Genomic DNA, 19,085 nt, shown 5'->3' with positions numbered 1-19,085 from the left:
CTCAAGAATATGGCCGATCATGGGAGTACTCGCAGGCTTCGCTTTATCTTCATTAAAGCGCCTTAGAATTTTCTGAGTATATGCAGACTGATGGATCAAAATCCCATCACTACGGTGCTCGAGTTCTAAACCGAGACAAAACCATGTTTTCCCAAGATCTTTCATCTCAAATTCGGATTTCAAGTATTTAGCAGTTTCCTTCAACTCATCTAGAGTTCCAATTAGGTTCATGTCATCGACATAAACTGCTACGATTGCAAATCCGGAACTTGTTCTTTTAATGAACACGCATGGGCATATTTCATCATTAATATATCCCTTCCCAATCAAGTAGTCACTTAGACGGTTATACCACATCCGTCCGGATTGTTTTAATCCATATAGTGAGCGTTTTAATCTTATTGAAAACGCGCTCCGTGGTTTAGAGCCACTTGATTTGGGTAATTGAAGTCCATCTGGAACCTTCATATATATCTCTGAATCTAGATCCCCATAGAGATATGCTGTGACCACATCCATAAGCTGCATGTCGAGTTTTTCGGAAACTACCAAACTGACAAGGTAGCGGAACGTTATAACGTCCATTACGGGAGAATATGTCTCCTCGTAGTCGATTCCAGGGCGTTGTGAGAAACCTTGCGCCACAAGGCGGGCTTTATATCTTACCACCTCATTTTTCTCATTACGCTTTCTAACAAAGACCCATTTATGGCCAACAGGTTTTACATCTGGGGGTGTCTGCGTTATAGGCCCAAATACCTGTCTCTTTGATAGTGAATCCAATTCAGCCTAGATCGCATCTTTCCATTTAGGCCAATCTGCTCTTCGTTGACATTCTTCAACAGAGCGAGGTTCGATATCATCATATTCTATAATTCCTTTTGCAATATGATATGCAAATGCATCATCAATCGCCATAGAATTTCTATCCATCATCTCATGTACACTAGTGTAATTTATGGAGATCTCTCTATTCTTTGGAGTTGGTTCTGACATTGGAGCGTCCCCCAATGATGTCTCTTGGACATAACCATAATCCGGAATGTTCTCATGAGATGGATTATTTACATCGATGATTAATGGATTATTTTGTGCCGAACTCGCTTTCTTTCTTGGGTGAGAATCCATCGAACCTATGGGCCTCCCGTGCTTCCTGGCGGGAGCCGTGGGCCTAGCCATAACGTCACCATCATTGAGAGATAGGACGTTGGCGCCATGCTCATGCATTCTTGAGTTGGCGTCATGTCCTCTACTTTTAGGGACATCAATCCTTGCAGGCACGTTTGCAGCAGGTATGTGTGATCTTGTCACTTTAGCGATATCAGAAAATGCATCAGGCATCGAATCTGCTACGTTCTGAAGATCGAGAATTCTCCGCACTTCAATTTATGACTGTGCGGTTCGGGGATCAAGATGAGACATAGTGGGGACAGACCACGACAATTCCTGCCGTTCCTGTTGAACATTTATGTTCCTATCTCCCCCTAACGACGGGAAGACTGTCTCATCAAAGTGACAATCAGCAAATCTAGCGGTAAATAGATCGCCTGTCAAGGGTTCTATGTAGCGGATAATCGTTGGAGAATCATAACCAACGTAAACGCCTAATCGTCGTTGAGGACCCATTTTGGTGCGCTGTGGCGGCGCAATTGGCACATAAACTGCACACCCAAATATGCGTAAGTGTGAGACATTAGGCTCATACCCAGTCACCATCTGGGACGCAGAAAAGGGTTGAGTGGCAGTGGGCCTCAGACGAATAAGCACAGCTGCATGCAATATTGCATAGCCCCAAGCAGAAATAGGGAGATTGGTGCGCATTACCAATGCTCGAGCAACCATTTGTAGTCGTTTGATGGTGGCTTCTGCGAGACCATTTTGGGTATGAACATGAGGAACAGGATGTTCAACATCAATCCCAATGGACATGCAATAATCATCAAAAGTCTTTGATGTAAACTCCCCAGCATTGTCTAATCTTATAGACTTAATGGGATGATCAGAGTGGTGAGCCCGTAACTTAATTATTTGTGCTAGGAGTTTAGCAAATGCAGCGTTCCTTGTGGACAATAGCATGACATGTGACCAGCGTGTTGATGCATCAACCAATACCATAAAATATCGAAATGGTCCGCATGATGGTTGAATATGTCCACAAATATCACCTTGGATTCTTTGCAAGAATGGTATATTTTCTTTGGTGTCCCTTGCATAGGATGGTCTCGATCCTAACTTTGCTAAAGAGCAGGCTTTGCAGAACGGATAATGGGCTCTAGAAACAACCAATGAGGATTTTGGTTGAGCCATGAAGTCACAATGGACTTTAGAAGTCGAAATTTGAGTCAGGGGAGCAGAGGTGGCGTCAAAGCCACCCTTGAGCCGCAGGGGGATGGCGGCGCGGCCTAGTGGTGGCCGGACTTGAAGGGGGAAGGCGCCGTGAGGCGCAGGTGCTCCTCCTTGATCCAAATTTCGAGTTTTACTTCCTTTTGTTCTGAAAAAGGGATGTCCGTGTGAAGTCTTTAATATACGGATCATCATGTCACGACCTGGGTGTCCCAAACGGTCATGCCAAAGCCTATACGTGTCGGAATCCCATAAATCATCTCTCATGACATGGTTGGATTCAATGACTCGAATAGTGGTTGCATACAACCCACTAGAGCGACACATAAGTTTCTCTAATACTTGTTTATGTCCGTAGTCATTAGAGGTGATGCAAAGGAACTCTTGTCCATTCTCACAATGTGTTTCCACATGAAAACCATTGGCTCTTATATCTTTGAAGCTCAATAGGGTTCTTCCTGCCCTAGGAGCATAAAGAGCTTCGGTGACTTTCAAAGTAGTGCCATTAGGCAACATAAATTGAGCTGGTCCTCGACCATGAATCAATTGAGATGGTCCAGCCATCGTAGTCACAGAAGACCGAGTAGGCGCCATCCATAGGAATAGCTGTCTATTTCGAAGGATGGTATGTGTAGTGGCACTGTCCACGAGGCATTCGAGCTCTCCGGGAAACATACTGAAAAATAAAGTTCGAATTTAGAATATGTCCAAGACATTTGAATAAAATAAGTCGACACTTTATTAATGATAGCCAATGATCACATCAAAGTTTCTTGACTAAAATCAAATAGTAGACAAATCGTAGTCACTTAATCCGTTCGGTAATTTCAATTTGGTTGTGACCAGGTAAGGTAAGGCGAGATTTTGGTGGAGCGTTGCTCACTTTTAAAACCGTTCTCTCAGATCAAACCTTGCCTAGACATCACAAGTACTATTGAGTACGCCTAGAGGGAAAAAGTTATTACAATAAGGCATTTTATTGATTTAAGGCATAATTGCCATTACATGATTCTTGGAAAAGTAAAGGACTATACTAATCAAAATCTGCAGCATCCTTGTGCAATTCTTTGTCAGATTTGAAGTTCGCTATGGTGAGATTGGCGTGTGCATCATCACCTTCTTCTTCTACATCTTCGGCAAGATAGGTCTCATGTTCTCGAAATTCTCTATATGCCTTGTAATGTGCAGCCAATTGTTTGCTTGCATTGCATTGCTTGAACCAATGTTCAATAGATCCACATCTATGGCATGCATCATTACGATTTCCTCCCTTGAATTGAGATGCATCTTGTGCATGAGGACGAGATTGGCGTCCGTGTTGGACATTGGCGCCACCCCTATGGCCGGCGGCCTTGTGTCCCCCTCTCCCACGTTGGCTTTTGTTGCCACGTGTTCCCGCTCCATTGTGGCGGTTTCCTTCCTTTGTAGGGCGGTTATATGGACCAAAACGTCCGTTATGTTCCTTATTGTTAGGGTTCCGCTCCTTGCGCCCTCCTTTGGGTGCATGATTATAATTCGCCTCCTGAATGCTCTTAGTTCCGATAGGCCTTGAATTATAATTTCTCACGAGGATATTATCATGTTTTTCAGCTACAGACATCACAGTAATGAGCTGATGAAATCTCGTGATCCGTCTAGTATCAAATTCCGTTCGATATTGCTTTGAGAGCAAAATTGCTGAGACGGGGAAGGTGGAGAGAGTTTTCTCAATTAGTTCTTGCTCTGTGACAGGTTGTCCACAGAACCCCAACATGGTTTTGAGGCGTAGAACTTCTGAATTATATTCAGCTACAGACTTGAAGTCGGCGAATCGTAGATTGCCCCATTGAACTTTCAAGTCAGGGAGGAGGGTATCCTTGATATTACCAAATCGCTCTTCTAGCGCGACCCATAATGCTCTAGCATCCTTGATTGCCATGTACTCCAATCGGAGTGATTTATCCATGTGGCGCCTCATCAAGATGAGGGCGCTGGCATTATTCGTAGCCGTACGCTCAAATATGAGAGTAGGATTAGGAGCTTGAATTAAGGGTAGGATCCCTTTTGAAGTGAGATGGTGCTCAACATCCGTGGCCCAACTATGATATTCCGAGCCAGTTGAGGTAAGTGCAGGAAAGTCAAGTTTCGACATCCTAAAATAAGAAGAAGAAATATATTAGTTTCGGAGTTAAAACTTCCACGACAACTAAATATTAAGATTTCCGAGCTATGCTACCAAGAAATCGATTTCCAAGAAAATTGGATTAGACCAAAACAATGATGTTTATAAGGTCATAAATCGATGCTTGCGGACGCTCTTAGTCCGAAGTCTTACGAACGCTCTTAGTTCGTTAATTGCGTGAATCCCCACGATTCTGCTTTTCAATGATCGAACCCACGTTATAAGAAAGGTGGGATGTAGAAGAAGGGAGGTTTTCAAGTCCCCGAGAAAAGAAGAAGAAATATAAATTCCGAATTATAGGAACTTCAAAACTTACTCTTTTGAATACTTACTTGTATTTGGATCACACGCGTGTCGATGCAGGCGTGATGGAGCGAAGCAATCCTAGTAGAGGCGTGCAGCGAATGCGGGGCAGCAGGGGCTGCGGTGGTAGTGGTGCAGGAGCAGCGGAGGCAAACTGCAGGGGCAGCAGTAGTGGTGTAGGGATGCAGGTGCACGGGTGCGTAGGCGGGGCAGCAGCGTGCGCAGGTGTGCGCGGGGAAGCAGGGTGCGTAGGTGTGCGCGGGGCAGCAGGGTGCGCAGGTGTGCGCGGGGCAGCAGTAGGCGCACGGGCGCGCAGACGAGCAGCAGAGTTGCAGGGACGCTGCAGGGGCAGCGTGGGGTAGACGCACGGGCGCGGGCTGCAGGGCAGCGAACTGGGCGCGGGGGCGCGCTGGCAGGTAGGCAGGCCGAGGGGGCTGCAGGGAGGGGGCAGCAGGGGCTGCTGTGCAAGGTTGCAAGCGCACGGGCGTTCGGGCTGCAGGGAGGGGGCAGCAGGGGCTGCTGTGCAAGGTTGCAAGCGCACGGGCGTTCGGGCTGCAGCGAAGGCTCGGCTAGCTTGGGCTAGGGGCTGCTTTGTGAATGAGTTTTGGTTTTCTGTTTTGTGGTTAGAGTCGTGCTGATAACGTGTTTAAGTATATTGGTATTGAGAGAGATTGATGAGAGAAGTGTATTATTATTGAGAATAGGAGCCCTATATATAGGGATTACAAAGTGCTAGTTCTAATGTTACAAGGATTACCAATCCGTGTAGGATTGGGAAATCTAGAAACTTCTCTCCTATTGCTACTCCTAGTTTGATAAGGCACACTAAATCGATATTCCTTCAACATTTTGTTTTTTTTTTTCACTGTAACACAGAGTTTGACGTGACATTATTGTAAACAGTCGTGTCCTCAAAATGGGATGATGCCCGAGAGAATTTTGATCTAAACATTGATTGGCCGTGTGTATGCATTGCTAATCGAAATTAAGATATTGGAATTGGTGTAAGGGATTACTACTCTTTTTTTATCAAGGAAGTCTGTTGTTAGTGGTGGTCTTATAGTCGAAGAGAGAAGCAATTACGCGTTTATAATTCACTTATAATTGCAATAGGACTATAACAGAGTTACAGAGCTTTGTATTTAAGAGAGGTTATGCAATGCATAACAAGCTCAAGAATACAACCTTTAAGCTCCAGTTCCCCTATAAACCTCCTTGATGAAATCGAAATGCAAACTATCATAAGCCTTGGCAAGAAATCTTCAAAGCAGAATATCCTTTCTTACGTTTATTTCTGTTGCAATATCCTTTCTTACATGTTTGTAGCAATGCTAAATTCATGCATCAATTCATTGCAACAATTTGATTTCGTGGTACTAAGCTAACCAATCTGTTGACTAGAATCTTAGAAACCACTTTATATAGGGTGTTTGAAAGACTAACAGGCCTCAACTGAATTGTGACTCGAGTTCTGTCAAGTCACATTTAAACCAAAATAGTGCTATGCACTTTTGAATGCCCCGGAAAAACTACACGTACTAGTGCAAGTGACGAATCACTAGCCCAAAAGTTATATAACCAGAAAAAAAAAGAAAAAAAAAAAAGAATATCGGGTGGTTGGATGAGGGGAAGAGTCTGATCCCCCCACTCCTAAAATGTTGGATTCACGTCCACACAATGACATGGTTTCTCTGTTACACGATCCTTCACTCACTCCTCTCTCCCTCACTTTACTACAATGTCGACTTTCTCGGCCGCACCCAATAATATTCATACCTGTTTCCGCAACCACCACAATTCGTTATTCTTTTTCCCCACTTGTGTGACGTCTTCAGTTTCCAAATATCCGGGAAGCCATAAAACAACCTCAACTGTTACTTTCAATGGCATCAGATCAAAACATAACAGGACTAGTTTCCAAAACACTCCAGTTTTCGGAGGACTCAATCCCTCCAGGTTCTTGCAAATGGGTTCTGAAGAAGCTTGCTCCAGCAGACAGAGTCTGATCAAATCAACTGGCTCAGAGAGTGCCAGCACTTCCACTCTGTCTCAAAATGTGTGTGCATGAGTAACCATTACATGTTTGATATGTTTTGTTGTTGTTGTTTCATTGATGTACGTTTTGCTTGAAGTTGTTAGCTTTTGATGTTTATATATACCAGGTGGTTGGGGTTTTGCATCTGGTTGTTTCACTTGGGATCATTCTTGCAATAGACAAATTCTTGAAGAAGGCATTTGTGGCAGCTGCAATTAAGTTCCCGAGTGCGCTTTTCGGGATGTTTTGTATATTCTCAATTCTAATCGGTCTTGATGCCACTGTTCCTGCTGTGGCAAAAAGCTTGATGAGTTTCTTTCAGCCGGCGCTGTTGTTCATTCAGAGATGGCTGCCGTTGTTTTATGTGCCATCTTTGGTTGTTTTGCCGCTTTCTGTTAAGAGTATTCCCCCGGCTTCTGGCATCAAGATTTGCTATATTATAGGTATGCAAGTTTTTGCTACTCTCTCACAACTTTCTCTTATGAATCTGTGCATCAGTTTAAGTTTTCGAAATGGTGAATGTTAAGTTTGGGTTGTTGTGTGAATGGCTTAATCACTTGGTTTCTGATTGTTCAGATTTGTGATTAGCTTAGTAGTGATATGAATTGTAGTGCTGTTTTCTGGATCACCCGGATCATTCTAATTTAGAAACAAGCCACTGAAACTGCTCATCTTTGATGTTTTGGTGAAACTCTAGTCATTATTCCTCACTCATATGCCTGCTTCCTTAGCTCATATTAGAAAATTCCCCAAAGAAGTACCTTAAGTTGAGAACAAAAGCATCTGAATATGATTTACAAACTACGTACCTGGATTGAGACAAACTTGTACCTTGTTCTGGTGGAAATGCCAACTCAAATTAATAAATGGATATACAGTTGGATTGAACAGAGTTGATGATCAAGGCTTTGCCTTAAAGTTGTGTGGGTAAGTTCTTGTACAAACTTTTCCACCTTCATAGATCATGAACTTCAAGTTACTTTTGGTTGTGGTAGAAAATATTCAAAATATTAGATCGCATGGTCTAATGACTAGCTTACTTTCATACTAAGAATTAGCAAGAAGTGGCTTGAGATGGCAGCTTTAAGCAATCTGTTTGGATCTTTCGGTTTGGTTTACAACTCAGAATGTATTCATTTGCCATTATGAGAAAACAATTGTACAGATTTTACAGTCACTAACTTATATCGTTGCCTTCCATTCAAAGTTAGCTCTTAATGTATCTGACAAGATGGTCTTGTGATGCAGTTTATAGTGCAGAGGCCATTATCTACTTAATACAGAATATATATTAAATTAGATTGCAGAATGATTCCTTTCATAATTTTTGGACAACAGATTAACTTGGTGAGCTAGTATTGTTACTTAAGCATTACTCTCAATACTGTGCAGAGAGCATATTTCCAATTCCATGGAACTCTATTTTGGTCCGCATCTCTGTTTATAGACTCTAGCTAATGTTAGTGCAACTAATTAAAGGTTTCATGATGTGTGTAGCATGCATTTGAACTCTTGAAGTATGTAAAGCAACCTTTTCCTCTTACCTTTTTCTGAGTAATCATCTACGGAACTCTGTCCCATTCGTTGCTTAACATTTTAGTTGTTTATGAAAAACTCGTGAAAATTTAAACATAATGCATGTAAGAATACAATCTGCCTTTCTATGCTAGTTTTTTCAACTTCATTCTACAGTGGAACTGATCTGAGAAGTTAAGATGGAAATTTTTTTTTTTTAAAGAATCTCATTGAAATCCACCTAAATAATAGCATTTTAGGATGTTGATTAAGAAACGGTTCACACATGTGATTTCTGTTTTGCTTCTGAAGAAGCAAATAAGTAGGATTTTTTTTTCTTTTCTTTCTGTTACCTCTGTCACGGTCTTATCTCATGTACTTGTGTATATGCTGAATCATATTCTGCAGCTGGAGGCTGGCTGGCTTCACTAGCTGTTGCAGGATATACGGCAATAGCAATCAGAAAACTGGTAAAGACTGAAATGACAGATGCTGAGCCTATGGCAAAACCCTCTCCATTTTCTTCCCTTGAAGCATGGTCTTGGAGTGGGATCCTCCTCATCTCATTTGTTGGAGCATTAGTAAACCCAACAGCACTGGGGACAAGTGCTCTGACATGCCTTCCATTCCTACTTGCATCCACTGTGTTAGGTTACATTGTTGGTTCTGGGTAAAACTTCATGTTTTCATATTAGATCTACCTGCACAAGCACTTTTTTTTTTTTTGGGGTTAAAGTAAATCACTAAATCAACAACCAACTAAAGTTTTCAATTTAATACAAGTTACTCAGATTCTAAACTTGCAGTTTTGTCGACTTCTAATTTGCAGATTGCCATCAGATGTGAAGAAGATTTTCCACCCAATTATTTGTTGTGCCCTATCTGCAGATGTGGCAGCAGTGGCTTATGGATACTTTTCCAAGTCTGGGCTTGATCCTGTCCTTGGTACATTCCTGAAATAAAGTCGTTGGTCTCAGCTAGTACATTGTGCTCCCTTTGATTGCTGCAAGAATAGTAAACCGAATTAAAAAACCGAATTTTAACAACTGGGGACAATCACCTAAAGTACAAATATTTTCTTTTTGGGCCTCTTGTTCCCCCTATATGCTTTCTTGTGTCTTCAGCATATTTATATGGCCATTCTTCTTCTTGATATGCACAGAATCTTACCTTACAAAGGTTTCATCAAACCCTGGAGCTGGTGATATTCTGATGGGATTCTTGGGGTCTGTTATCCTCTCATTTGCTTTCTCAATGTTCCAACAGAGGAAGGTAAGCCAAGTTTTCCACTTTGTGCTGGTTGTTATTTGTTTTGTTTCATTGTGAGTTGAAATGCCTTACTGAGTAGCTGGAATGGTCTATCCATTGAAAATTTATTTGTTTTGTATTTTAAACTGGAATACACACGCGCGCGCGCACACACACATATAGTTAAGATTGCCCTTCTTCAGTGCTTTAGCTATCCATACTTTCTATTGTATAATTATCTTATTGCATGATATCGTTTTTCTTTTTACTTTGTATCCTGAAATATAGTGTAGGGATATTTATATGGCAAAAAGTTGAGGATAGAAGCATAGCAAGAGGCATTGGGATACCTCATAGAATTGTGGGGTTGCTTATTGTTCCCACTCCAGGACAATATGAAACTGATTCAACCCTGTACATTTTTCCAATGGGGATCTTAGTCCAATTCCAAATAGTAGATAATAGAACCAATTTAGCATTTCATTTTTTTATTTTTTTGTTAATCCACAAGGCCTTTTATTTCATGAAAATTGTTGCTGCTATGCAATTTTACAGCTGGTCAAGAGGCATGCAGCAGAGATTTTCACATCTGTAATCGTATCGTGCATATTCTCATTGTATTCAACCGCTCTTATTGGACGTCTGGTTGGGTTAGAATCAAGTTTGACCGTCTCAATTCTACCACGATGTATAACCGTGGCATTAGCCCTCAGCATTGTGTCTTTATTCGAAGGTACTAGTTCATACTTCACAGTTGAAAATAAGCAAATCTCATGATCATCAGTGATAAGGTTTACATGAAGTTAGTCTTAGACTAGTGAACTTGAAACTATTCCTACAATTACATAATGCTCAGAATACATATTGCATACAGCACATATTTGAGAGTCTATTTTATGCTTAAGGTATATATACTCTATATATGTATATAATCTATAATCTACTTTGCATTTGTTCTAGGTGCCAATTCATCTCTCACAGCTGCCGTTGTTGTAGTAACTGGTTTGGTGGGAGCTAATTTTGTACAGGCAACACTTGATAAACTACAGTTCCGAGATCCTATTGCTCGGGGAATAGCTACTGCATCTAGGTATGAATCTCTGCTGAACCCTCTGCATCAAATGGTCACATTGAAAATGATAGACAATGAAAACAAATCTTTTGAAACATCCTGGATATGCAGAAAATCAATTATGTTGAAATGCAGGTTTCCCTAGTAACACTTGCCACGTGGACAGCGGCAATAGTGACTAGACTCAGAGCATTACTCTTTTTAATTTTGATAAAAAGTCTATTATCAGTATCATGTACTTATGTTTGTTTCGTTTTCTTGTTGCTGAAGTGCTCATGGATTGGGAACAGCAGCATTGTCAGCCAAGGAACCCGAGGCTCTCCCATTTTGTGCCATTGCTTATGCTTTGAATGGTATATTTGGTTCTTTGCTCTGCTCAATTCCCGCAGTCAGGCAAAGCTTGCTTGCCGTGATTGGATCATGAGCCTACCAATCATATGTATAGTCAACATTGCTGGGTATATGTGTGGTTGTGTACAGTACAGATATTCATATTACTAGGGGAAAAAATCAAATTTAAACAGGAGCAAACAATTCTGTGTGGTAATTTTCTTTGAAGATCTAGATCAAGTGTATTAGTATATATCAAATAATAATCTAGAAATCAATCTCTTCCTGAGATTAAAATGTAGAAAGCACACATATAGAATAGCAATCTGAATGCACACAGGGAAGAACAAAGTCGATAGAAAACCAATGATACTTGATATGAATGGCTAAAACTTGAAACAAATAAAATTTCATGATTTACATAAAAAAATTCAAGTTAGGGAGTACATTTTCCCAGTAAAAGCCAGGAACTTTGGCTCTTCTTTCTCTTGGAGCTGCTGCTGTTGTTTGACCTCTTTTGAGGCTACCTTTGGAGCAGTATCTGCGCCAAAAACAAGCTTCCCCTGAACCCGGCGTCTAGTAGCTCGTGAACTAGATTCTGTACAAGGTTGTGGATTACCATTCGTGGCAACAAATGAGGAAGAATCTAATGCTGACTCATACTGCAAAGGCTTGCCATCCAAACGCCTCCCAGTTCCCTTAAAAGGGCTGAATTTAGGTTTGTCAACTTGGCCATCTGCTTCCTTGTTCAGAGGAATTGATGAAGCAACAGGTTTCTCAGGTTCCTTATAGTCAAGAGGAGGTGCAAAGTCAACCTCACAGTCTGTGTCAATAATGCCTATGGCATCAGAAGGCTTTGTTTCAATGATATCCATATAATATTTCTTGTTCTCATAAGGTAGCACAATAGTATCACCAGTTGTTAAACAAGAAAACGTCCCGAGAGCCGCCTCCAACATAGCTTTTGGGTCAGGGATGTCCAAGAAGTCCTTTGTATGAGGCTGCAATTTGACATGACTGCCTTTCGGAAGAGTCTGGTTTTGAAGCAGCACAAGGTCTCCCTCTTTCAAGTTCATATTTTCCATCATCCAATTAGGCATGTAGACAAAGCCTTCTTCTGCAGTGAACTCCCAAACCCCACAATGAGAGACACGAAATTTCTCAGTCTCATTATTCTCGGCAGCATCAAAAGAATATGGCCGGAACTCGAACAACATTGGATAACCAATGTTTAGAGAAGCAAGGACGTCGAGGGCTGAGGGAGGCATTATGATTTTATCACTACTCTCAGTGTATGCATGCTTTTCAGTTTTAGATGCAGGATAACAATGATACCTATGCCAAAACGGTGTCGTGCCAACAAAATCATCATATTCATGGCCGCCATAACTGGGCTCAGAGTGCCCTATCTCACCATCCCCATCAGTAATACTCATGTCAGAACCTACCTCGTAAGCTTTATCATCCTCAAATCCCATGTCAGACCCTATCTCATCATCACTCATGCCGGAGTCAGCGGAGTAGTATGTAGTCTGGTCAGAATCATAACTCCCGTTTTCATTCAAATCCATATCGATCAGAGATTCGAGATGGATGATCTCTCCAAGACAACTTACCTTAAAACCCTAAAACACCTGCTAGAACGATGGAACTAGAATTGGAGAACCAATATGACGCAAAATAATGCTGTGCTTTGAATGCTATTTATATAACCCAAGTTGGAGGAAACCCTACTCCAGTTGGAAAACCACCTTGCATTCGGAACCGTTCGGCGCAAGCTAAGTAAACCCGATTTGGTTATGGACACACACTCACAGTCACATTGTCACATGTTTGCGACTAAAAAAGTAGTTATCTAATTTCACATATTTCAGTATAGTAACTCCAAACAAGTGTCTTTTCTTATCAAATGTATTTGAAACAAAAATACTATTTTTGTTATACAAAAGAAAATTGTTTGTAACTCTATCCAAAAAAAGAAAATTGTTACAAAAAAAACTAGGCCTCTAGATTTCAGGGTCTTGGCCTTGAGCCTAGGCAAAGCAGGCCCAAGCCTAGAGCCTCAGATTTCAGGGGCCTCAAATTTTTTTTGTTATGTTGGTCTGCAATAAAATAAAATACAGTAACGAAATGGGAATACGCTTAGACACAACACACTATTACATGCAAACGAATAGATGATCATCTCTTTCTCTTTCTCAATTAAAGTTTTTGAAGTCGAGGCCAACGATCATCTCTTTCTCAATCCAAGATAGAAATCCAATTGTGATTGAACCATTGAAGATCATACCAGAAGGAAATTATATTTCCCAACGGTGGCTGAAGACTAAAACCTGAAAGAGAAGGAGACTAGGAGAGGATCAGACGAAAAAGTTGAATTTAGGGATTGAAGAGTTGAATTTATATTTTATCTTTCAAAAAGATAGTAAGATCTTTGAAGCTCTTTCTTTTCTGTTTTGAAGAAATTTTGGCTTTTTTCCTTCTCTATTTGTGTTTCTGATGCTCTTGCATTCCATTCAGTGTAAGTGTATAGTTTGGAGTCATGTAATTACGAAATGGTTTGGAGTAATCTTTGGGCCTCGAAATTTTGTTTGCCTTGAGCCTCCAATTACTCACAGGCCAGGGTAAATTTTTAGTTCGTGATCCGGATAAATATTCTTGATGAATTTTTTTATTTTTTAGTCCTTTAATCTTTTAGCTATTCAGTTCCCAATCCTATTAGACAATTAGCTTACAAGGTACGATACAATGTTTTGTATTAGGAATCTAGTTATCCAATTCATCACCCTTACCAAACATGGCCTAGGGTTAGGGCTAGAGATTTTGATGTAAAATTTCTTCTTTCGTTTTTTTTTTGTTACTTTCAGTAGGAAAAGAGCAGGGCATTTTGCAATTTGCATTTTGAAGGATTCCACTATCATCCACAGATATTCTTTTCACACAGAAACAAAGGTGTGGTGATTTGAAACCCAACTCAAATTGAAAGAAGTTAAAAGTAAAAAGAAGAAGAAGAATGGAGAGATTGAAATTGGGTTTAGTAATGTTTCAATCACCTTCAGTAGCATAAAACTACCAACAGGCGGAGCATACAAAAAAGGAAGAGAAAGTAGACTTGATCATAAATCATAATGATACTAATTCACATCACATTCCCGAAGGTCCTGATCAGAATGTTACCTGTTACACTGCTTTTTAATCATTAATCAAACTCACAACACTACCATTTTGCTGACAAATATGTTAAATTGATCATGAAACTTCAAAGCAGTCAGATACAGAAAATAGATGCTTGAAAACATTAAAATCTGGATGGAGGTTCAAAAGTCTCTTTTGATCCAGACTGAAACAAGGTTACTAGATGTTATGCAGAAGCATATGCTTTGTTTCCTCCACAAGAATTAACCGATTCTAAAACTATTTTTTCTCTTTTCATCCATGACTACCAGGATTCTCTAACCACTCATACCATGAGAATTTTCAATATCCTTGATTACATTCTCAACTATCATCACAGTCTATTCATCTTGAACATCAGTTATTACCTCAAGAAGATCAGCCGGAGTTGCTGCTGGATCAAGATCCCAACAACCTTTTGGAGCATTTAGAGCTTCTTCACCTGTAAGCAAGTGTGCAGGGACTTGATGAGACAATCTAAACATCTGTTCTTTGGGAATTCTCATCATGACAGCTGTGGGATCCAAATGACACCGAAACACTGTCTTGAAACCAGAAACTTTCAGCAGGTGAGTTACAGTAACCCCAAGTTCCTCATTGTAATCTTCAACCACTTCCACCATTTCATACTTGTGTATTACTTCGTCCGGTGTCAATGCATTCCAGTCATTGGACCAATTCCTGTAGAGACTAGAGAGCCCAAACATCACCCTTCCTAGGATATATACACACTGTCCCCCGTGCACCTTTTTTCCACCAAACTTTGTGTGAAAAAGAATTGAGTGCGTTTTTGCATTCTTCATGCTTGCCTACTCTGAACTCCCCACATGTTTTTGAGAAACCAGAAGACACCCAGTTTAGAGGCCCCAGTTCTCTATTGGTTTTTGAATCAAGCCAACTGATCCGCATTGTGAAAGGATCTAAAGAACTTACACTCTGAATTTTGGCATAATACCGAGGCATCCCATTAACCTCATCATAGGCGGCCCAGACATGATTTTTTTTAAAAGACTTTTCTGTTCGATCCTCATCAAAATTGTGAAAATCAGGATCAGGAACATCAATTGACGTCATTGCTTCCAAGATTTCTGCACCCGAATCTGAGCTGACACCACTAGTGCCAGACTGTTTCAAGTCACATGTACCAATGTTCTTTGTATCCACCAGCTTGCCAATGCCGGACATGTTGCGATCACACTGCACATCAGAGTTTCCTGAAGATTTTCCTCTCTCATTTCCATTCTCTGCCTTGTTTACTGCAGTTTTGGCTACACTAGATGATCCTCGTTCACTCATTTTCTTCCTAGTCTTCTCTTTTAGTATATTCTGTGTTGCATGTAGAGAGATATCATTACTTGTGAGAATGGTATTCTTTGTATCCACCTGCTTGCCAATGCCAGACATGTTGTGATCACACTGTACATCAGAGTTCCCCGAAGACTTTCCACTCACATTTCCATTCTCCGCCTTTTTTACTGCAGTTTTGGCTACACTAGATGATCCCTGTCCCTTCATTTCCTTCTTAGTCTTCTCTTTTAGTATATTCTGTGCTGCATGTAGGGAGCTATCATTACTTGTGAACATGGTATTCGAGGCTCCATAAGCCCTGAATGGTCCAAAATTAGCCTCCACAGCTCCCCGATCCATATGATTTTTAGCTTCCTTTCCATATCTGCTCATTCCAACATCATCCATGCATCTTCTCTTTGCAGCATTATTAGCATATCCTGTAGTTGAAGCACCACTGGCCTGATTGAAGGCATGAGGCATTCCAGTTGCCGTTTGTGCCATCTGATCCACGCTTGGGGCATGGGTAGCTGTAAAACCACTAGCAGTCCTCGAGAACGTATGGTAGAAGCTTTGGTTAATTGCAGAGGCTGCACTACTCCTTCCTATATTGAATGTGCTTCTATTCGCTGTTGTTTCATGATTTGAATTCTGCCACTGCTCTGCTAAATTTGATGGGGTGAACTGCTCTGACGCAATTATAGGTGGAGCAATGTCTATTGGTAAAAGTGTACTTTGGCAACGATGGCAACGAAGATAATGATGAAGGTAAATGAGGAGATACTCATATTTCAACAAGCAAGTAGGACACATGGTCCTAAAGGTATTGGGTGTTTGGGATGAAGCAGCCGGAGTCCAAAAACTAGCCGCCTGTGTGGTTGTCGTCTGACCGTTTGCAGCACTGAAGTTTGTGCTTTGTGTGAAATTGGGAAAATCCTGGGCCACTGTACTCGAAACATTTCTGTGAAATCTTTCATTCCTGATCTTCTGGTCATATGCTGCTCTCTTGGCTTTATCAGACAACAAACTCCACGCCTCTGCAATCAGCATGAAAGCTCCATCAGCTCCTGGAGAACCGTTCTTATCAGGGTGAAGAACAAGAGCTAGTTTCTTATACTTTTTTCTCATTGTCCCGTCATCTGCTGTTGGATCCACACCAAGAATGCCATACCAATCAGCTTCCCCATTTATCTTTTTCTCTGCAGAAATATACACGTCTAGCACCGCCAGCATTTGGGGAATACCCGAAAGACCTGGAAACAAGTTTTGAGCCTTCAAAGCAAACGTCTTTGACCCCATATAATCCTTTGTAGCGAACTTCTTCTCCGCCATCTCTTTTGCCCTCACGGCCTCATCTCTATTGCACTCCATATTCCAAGACTCCCTTCTTCTCCACTCTTAATCCACGTATTGGTACACAATGCAACTCGGTCTAACGATTCAGCCACCTAATTTCTTCCAAGTACTCCACACATTCTGGGATTTCTCTCACTCTTCAGAAGACATCTAGTCCAAGCAGTACAAAATTGGTCTATTAGACTCAAAAACAAGAACATTAGACTCTGTACATAAAAGTCCATGGACCCATGAACATAACAAAAATAACTGCATAATTTTTTTTTTTTTTCATGACCCAAAAAATGGAACACTGCATAGTTTTAGGGTACTCATGATATCAAGTTAACTAGAGGGGTGAGTGAACCAAAATAAAAAAGCAAAGCTTTTACCAGACCCTTTTTTATTTATTTTCTCCATGTAACCGCAACAAAACCAAGCACACAGTGGTGTTCACCTGGTCAGTTGCTGACCATAGAATTTATGCTCAACAGCCCTTAGATTTACATCCAATGGTGGAAAACAAAACACTTGAACTTAATAATAATTCTCTCTGCCCTTGGATTTACATCTAAGGGTGGTTGAGCATTATTTTCTTGGTCAATAACTGACCAGGTGAACATTTTCGTTTCGACCAAGCACATATTTCAAAACCATTAAGGGCTAGTTTGGGACTGTACGTTATGACTTAAAAAAAAAAACTGATGCTACTGTGTTGTAAGAATAATCAGCTGAGAATTAAAACAGTTTCGTCTTTGGTAAACAATACTTTTAAAAATGTTGTTTTAGTACATAAAACAAATTCAGAGCATGTTTTAATTGAAAGCATTTTCTAAAAGTAACATTTAGGTTGCTTCTAAAATCTGCTACCAGTGACTTATCATCTATACTATTTTTTCGATAAAAGGATAGCTTCATTAACTAAAGGCCAGAAGGCACATACATCAGATGCTGTCTCATACCTAAAATCTATACTATTATTAAGAGAAGAGGGTTTGTTAGCCAAAATTTAGAATTTTGACAGAAATGACCCTAGAAGATTAATAAATTTTGAGAATTAATTAAATTAGAAAAATAATTAAGACATTTACAAAATATATTTTTATTAAAAAAAATAAACAAAAAAAGTATCCACAATCCACTTATCTCTCCCTATTATTTTTTCTCTGCAATAACTATAACTCTTTTCTTTTTTATTTTCTGGAAAAAAATAATAATAATAACTTGCACATACAGAGCATGTGTGAGGAAATGCTAGTAATTTTTAATTAAAACTGTTTTTTATTCATTTACAAAAGACAATTAAATCGAAAATTTTAGACAAAAGCTGTTTTTTTTTAAAAGCGAAGAAATCCCAAACTGGACCTAAGATATATGTCGCTTCTTTATATGAGCTTCAAAAATTATTACATTGCAGGTAATTAGCTCAAACAAATATACAACACAAAACAACAGAGAAACCGAAAGAATGAAAAATAAAAGCGTAAGCGATATTAGAGAAATGAAATAGTCATCCATTAATTAAAATTAATCAGTTAAAACTTAGCTCTAGAAGAAAAAATGAAACTTTTAGACGGTGTCGTATAAATTCCTAGACTGAGTGATTAGCATGTGATAAAAGTGAAAATAAGTAACATCCAGAAGCAGGGATGGGTTTAATCACCTTATTGTGCTGTGTTGGCGGAGGACTTTGAATCGCAGCGAGCCACCATAGACCGACCAGCTACTCAAACTTTTTTTTTTTTTAGTTTCCACTCTTTTGCTAAAACTTATTTTAATCACAGCTCCAAATTTCAACCACAAAGATCTTCACATTTCTCGATAAAATTTTCTCTCAAACTTCCTATTTTACCCTCTTTTTTCGTCCACATTTCTTTCCTCCATTTTCCTTTTTGTTTTACTTTTCTAAATTCTAATGACAACTTCAAATCTTATAAAAAAAAAAACACATTTTTCTTGAGAGGCCGGCCCAAAGAACACAACATAATATAAACAGAGTACAGAACAATATTAAAGAAACTAAATTCTCATACTCCAATTGAAATGTGTAGATGCTGGTCTCGAGTTAACTAGATAGATCACCTATTTAAGAGAAGGAGGGGCTCGCCTAACTAAACACACCTGAAAAAATATAAATTAAGTTATAGGTGAGAGCTTATGAAAGGTGTTGGAATTTAACTCAAAATGTCTCAATATATAATAACAGTAAATTACAAACTAATAAGTTATATTTTTGTAACTTCTCTAATAGGGGTCGTGACCACTTACCCAATTTCAGCCTA

The 19,085-nt window shown here is 40.0% G+C and overlaps 2 protein-coding genes and 1 pseudogene across 2 annotated transcripts; 1 reads left to right on the top strand and 2 right to left on the bottom strand.

Annotated features, from left to right (window-relative positions):
• Positions 1 to 6,477: 6,477 nt before the first annotated feature.
• Positions 6,478 to 11,241, top strand: LOC112180893 (plastidal glycolate/glycerate translocator 1, chloroplastic). The gene is made up of 8 exons (XM_024319471.2): positions 6,478 to 6,863; positions 6,970 to 7,285; positions 8,766 to 9,027; positions 9,187 to 9,302; positions 9,520 to 9,629; positions 10,161 to 10,338; positions 10,566 to 10,695; positions 10,948 to 11,241. The coding sequence occupies exons 1-8, from the start codon at positions 6,546 to 6,548 to the stop codon at positions 11,099 to 11,101; spliced, it is 1,584 nt and encodes a 527-aa protein (XP_024175239.1). The 5' UTR covers positions 6,478 to 6,545; the 3' UTR covers positions 11,102 to 11,241.
• Positions 11,242 to 11,365: 124 nt separating this feature from the next.
• On the bottom strand, positions 11,366 to 12,663 carry LOC112177759 (ubiquitin recognition factor in ER-associated degradation protein 1). The gene has a single exon (XM_024316018.2). It carries the CDS (start codon positions 12,576 to 12,578, stop codon positions 11,439 to 11,441), a length of 1,140 nt encoding a protein of 379 aa, XP_024171786.1. The 5' UTR covers positions 12,579 to 12,663; the 3' UTR covers positions 11,366 to 11,438.
• A 1,694-nt stretch (positions 12,664 to 14,357) lies between these two features.
• Positions 14,358 to 18,536, bottom strand: LOC112177758 (annotated as a pseudogene).
• Positions 18,537 to 19,085: the final 549 nt, after the last annotated feature.

This window comes from Rosa chinensis, chromosome 7 (assembly GCF_002994745.2).
Source record: "Rosa chinensis cultivar Old Blush chromosome 7, RchiOBHm-V2, whole genome shotgun sequence".
Lineage (NCBI taxonomy): Eukaryota > Viridiplantae > Streptophyta > Magnoliopsida > Rosales > Rosaceae > Rosa > Rosa chinensis.
This window is presented reverse-complemented; position numbering and strand designations above follow the sequence as displayed.